Genomic DNA, 5071 nt, shown 5'->3' with positions numbered 1-5071 from the left:
AAAGTTCTCAATTAGTTCTAAAGTGTCTTTGTAACATTTCAGGCCGCCTAACAGTCTAGTCTAGTGGAAAACCTTCCAAAACTGAAACTAATAAAGGTCCGTAAGGACAAGTACATTTTGTGCGACATCGAATTCAGCCCAATTGAGTTCTTCTTTCGAAGGGGAGGGAAGAGGAAGCAGGGCTGGCCTTGTTACGAACATGAAGCTCTGGACGGCGCGCTTTTTAGAGCGTTTACGGATATTTAGAAAATAAATCAACACCAAAACTCTATTTACAAGATTACTGTCGGCAATGTCGGGACGTAAAAAAAACTTTGTCGTAATGGCGACGTGGTCGGATTTGGAAGGAAGTAAAGTGCGGAATTTGACCTTGCAATATGACACTTCGTTAGGCTAAAACACCAAACAAGTCTTCTAGTGCCTCAAAATATTTTAACTTCCGCTTTCTCCTTATTTCCCTCCTCTTTTATACATTTGTACAGGAATATATAAATTTAATTAGTTTTCTGCTCATTCCCAACAAATTTCACAAGTTTCTAGCTTCCAACATATTCACAACAGCCAGCTTATTTCTTGTGAATCTGAGATTTCCCTTAACCCTGTTGGGACTATGATCGGACAACAACCACAAACTACGGAAGATGTTTAAACGACTTCTGCAAATTAACGAGTATGCTGCTACAACTACCGAGGATAACTGGAGATGTCTAAAACAGTTTAAGGATAATACGAGAGGGCCATTGCCAAACAAAACCTGATTATTTCTAATCGCTTATGCGCGAACGAAGAAGTAGAATGATGTAATAGAAAGTCGGATTTATAAGTCAGAGGCGAAAAGTAGTTGTGGGAAATCGATCTGAACGGGTGAAGTTTACACAATTCGCAAGTATGGATAACTACCTACATATCAAAGGAAACATCTTCCTAATCCTCACGTAATATCGCGATCAGGAAGAGATAAGATCAACTTTAGACTTCAGGAAATCCCTCTTTCCCAAAATAAAATTTTTTTTGCGCTAATTTTAACATCTGAAACAATATCAAGTTGCTAACGGGAGGTTTCGATATATCGATGAGAGTTACATATTGTTCCTTGGTTTAAATGCGGTAATAAATATAATAATGATGATGATAATACTGCCACCACTAATAGCAATACTACTACTTATAATACTACCACTATTAATGATAATTATACTTCTAAGAATAATAATAATAGTAATACTAGTGGCGCAAGTATTTTTACAAATAACTCCAGGACACCGAAACTCAGAAATCGATTAAATCAAATATGAAATTACACACATACTAGCAGTTTTCTGGTTTTGTAATATGTCATTCGTTAGTCGGAACACTTTCCTGAGCTCATAATCTATTTTGTTCTAATGTTTCCGTGTCAGGATTGATAAATGACACTAATTTACTGAGTCTTTGTTTGGCACTTTCCGTGTCGTCTTTTAGAGCACACTTGTATGTGCCAATTTCTCTTGCGAGCAATCGCATCCAACCCCATCATCCTCGACAGCTGTGGGTTAAAAAAAAGAAAATCGAATACGCAGATAAAAAATCAAACATGCGCATAAGATTTGGACGCCGTTTCACAAATAAATTAACAAATGCCGTGGGTCTGTTCAGCAATAGATCACAGATAACGCCAAATTGTGGTAAGAACAAAAAAGTGGCACAAGAGGCGCAGCTGATAGTGATGTTCTTGCCACAATTTGACGTCTCCAGCGATCTATTGCTGTGCAGACCCACGGCATCATGAAATCTTTTTTTGTATGATAACAAAGCAAAAAATAGTTAATGGTCATATCATTTGAGCGTCTGTCCTCCAATAGATCACAACTAAGAACTAATCGAGATACGTGCTTAATTCAGCTTATTATATAATACTCTGTCAAATTCTTCCTGTATAAACGTAAAGACTCCTGGAATAGTCCCCAGCTTTTACTAGTTAGCTGTAATTTTGTGTAGAGCTTTAAAGTTTCTTGCACTTTGTTATTTGACACGAACAACTAGTAATAGGACATCGGGTTGTTAAATTCAAAGGTAATCGCGCCCATTTTCTCGAATATTTCTTAATTAATGAGATAAACATTATGAAACAATGAAGATAAGATCACCTGTGGGCTTGATTGGCACTTACAGCGTAGGTCAGAAAGTTTCCCAAGTTCAGTTGAGAAAAAAAAGCCCCCTATGTTACATTTCTTTGAAATTTTTATTGACTTGTCAGTCTCTCTTGCAACAGTTATTGCCTTTGACAGAGGGTCATAGTTAGGTGGACAACCAGCCATTTACCAATCACCAAATAGTTGAGTCAGAAGACATCTGTTTTTTTAACAATACAATTATTCAAAATAACCTGCAAAAGACTCCACTTGTCAAGAATGTAGTGGATTACTGTGATATACATCGTTTACCATAAAAACGAACCGAAATAAAACCATCTCTAATCCTGTACAGCTAAGCTCGTCTGCACTGCGGGCTCCATTAACATCTTGTTTGTTGGCTAAGACCGGCAGAGGAAGGGATTCCAGGGGGGAGTGGGACAGGACTTCTTGTAATTCAGCTGCCGCTAAATCCACATTACCATCATTGCAACAGCTGTCCACCACAAACACCTGCAAATTATTGGTTGTTGAATCGGATTTTAATATTCACTCAATAATCCTTATTTTAAAAATTCCAGGATCCTCCTATCCAAAATAAACATCTTTCATTGTTTGTTATAAACAGACTTTTCAAATAAAGGATTACTTTGTTCCTTCAAACATTATTTAGTTATATCTGGATCAACAAGTTTGTTTTCCACCATTTTCTCATGTGTGGCTTACTTTGATCCTCTCGGGAACGGGAAGGAGCAAGGCACACTTCCTACCCAGCTGTTATGTCCAGAAACGTATGCAGAAATGAAAATGGCAGATTTAATTAGATTCTGTCAAACCAAGTGAATGTTCATGGATTCGACGATTTTCGAAAATTTTAGTCAAATTCGTCAAAGCAAAATTAGCTTGGCGGAATTGAAAATTTTGACGAGTTTTAGTCAAATTTATCCAGCGAAATCAGCTTGGGGGATTTGACAATTTCGACAATTTTCCGTTACTACATCCATTTCTGGACTTATTTATTTGGAGAAATGTTTGTGCAGGGTGTATCCAGTTCTACATAGGCTGTTTTATGTGATTACATAAATGTAATATTAAAAGATATAGATTGGTACAAGGCCTTCTAATAAGTAGCGTTTAATTAGTCTGTAGTCGTAGGTGTGGTTAAAATATATAACAAAAATAAATCAGGAGTCTGATTTATTGATCATGAGTATCAATAGAGACAGAATTGTGCAACAGATTTTCCTGATACTAATTCATCAAAACTGATCAACACATTTACAAACCCCTATCTTTGAGAACAACCTCAATAGGATGCTTCAAAGATTTTCACCAGGGTCGCACGCTCTCAAAGTATGTAAACACCATTGTAACACTACTTCTAAGAAACATTTTATAAAAGCAAAAGAGGATGTTTTTCATGTTTATAAGGCCTTATCTACAGACTTGCAGGGTTGGGAAAATTCGTGAAAGTTTGCAAAACTTTCACAAATTTTCCCAGCCCCCCTTGTGTTCAGATGAGACTATGTAAGCACAGAAACTGAATTCCTCATTGGCTTAGCTCTAAAATAAGCTAAGGTTTTTTTCTTAATTTCCACTGAGCTCCTCCAAAGTAGTGTGACAGTATTTTCTGATTTTTTGTCTCCACATATTATGAAAAGTGAGATAAATTCATGAACAAATAATTTCATTCATTCAGAAAAATTCTACCATCAGTACCATAACTAAAATGACGATCATCTGAAATTCAATAACTAAAAAGATGCACGCTGCTAATTGGTTTTTTGGTAAGTCAACTCCTTTGGTCAAAGTATTCTAAATTTGTGCAAGAAATGCCCTGATTTCAGTTTCTTTATAATTGTACACTTGAAAACTCGCTCCCTATAACTCCAGCCTCTTTGGATTTCTTTGAAAGTTGTGATCTATTAAGAGTTATGATCGTTGTTACTACAAGTAACTTTGCAGTCATATACTTACCTCCAAGTTCTTTAACATTTAGAATAGCACTGGGTAGCTGAACAGCTTTCACAGAGAAACCTATCGTAGCCATTTCAGAAATACATTACTGATTTAGAGTACCGCTGAGCGTATGCCAATCATTTTTGTACAAGGTAATTTCCTGAATTAAATCAAAAAGTTAACAAGGGTGGTTTGTAAATATCTTCTACTCAGAAGTAAGGAATACTGCCTTGATATACAACCAAATTCTTCCTACTAGCCCATGAGGCAATGTCACTAAACAAATTGGGAGAATCTTTTCTCTGATTCTGAGAGTAAAATGGTTATCATGTGTTCATCAACATCACTATAAATAAACTTTTTCCGACATTTAACAAATGTCAACTCAAAGTGATAAATCTAAGTACTCGCAAAAAGAGCTTACCAACAGTGGGCTCAAGTTTTTTCAGAATTGTCCCACTCAGCTTTGCAAACAGCATTGACTTGCCAGCCTGTCTGATTCCAATTGCAATCACAGAGTATGATGGCCTGGGTGAGAAGGTTCCTTGTGTTTGATAAAACTGTACAGTAAAAATACAGTCTCTCTTTCCTAACGTGATACATGAAGGCCAACTGACCCAACCTCCTGATACATGCGACAAATTACATCCAAGGGGGCTGGTTAAATACAATCTTTATAAGGGGGTGAGGGGTGGGGAGAAGGAGGAGGTAGTTTTCAGTAAAAGGGTTATTTTTTATGCCAATAAAATCTCTCTACAAAATGAACCTTCACCATAAATATGTGCATCCCGTCCTCTGAACAGAAGAGAGAAGAAAAGAAAGACTGTACAACCAGTCTCCCAGTCATACATGCATGCTCCCATATATCTCCATGATGAGAGAAACTTTTGGACAACTTATTTGTCTGCCAATGTAGGCCATGTGAACTGAATACCTGTCAAATGTTGTTGTCTGTGGTCTTTCGAAATGTATGCTGAGATCAAAAGCTTTCTTTAGCGTCG

The 5071-nt window shown here is 36.8% G+C and overlaps 1 protein-coding gene across 3 annotated transcripts; it reads right to left on the bottom strand.

Annotated features, from left to right (window-relative positions):
• Positions 1–1386: 1386 nt before the first annotated feature.
• Positions 1387–4620, bottom strand: LOC149047447 (ADP-ribosylation factor-like protein 15). Of its 3 annotated transcripts, none has more exons than XM_089205087.1 (4): positions 4495–4620; positions 4089–4148; positions 2437–2624; positions 1387–1525 (listed from the first exon to the last, which is right to left on the bottom strand). In XM_089205087.1, the coding sequence occupies exons 2-4, from the start codon at positions 4104–4106 to the stop codon at positions 1513–1515; spliced, it is 219 nt and encodes a 72-aa protein (XP_089061213.1). In that variant the 5' UTR covers positions 4107–4148; positions 4495–4620; the 3' UTR covers positions 1387–1512. The 3 variants fall into 3 exon arrangements, with proteins under 3 accessions (XP_089061213.1, XP_089061212.1, XP_089061211.1); XM_089205086.1 differs by having other exon boundaries at positions 1407–1525; positions 2366–2624; XM_089205085.1 differs by lacking the exon at positions 1387–1525 and having other exon boundaries at positions 2249–2624.
• Positions 4621–5071: the final 451 nt, after the last annotated feature.

This window comes from Pocillopora damicornis, chromosome 4, assembly GCF_964200805.1.
Source record: "Pocillopora damicornis chromosome 4, jaPocDami1.2, whole genome shotgun sequence".
Lineage (NCBI taxonomy): Eukaryota > Metazoa > Cnidaria > Anthozoa > Scleractinia > Pocilloporidae > Pocillopora > Pocillopora damicornis.
Note: the sequence above shows the minus strand (reverse complement) of the source record. Positions and strands in the feature narration are given on the sequence as shown.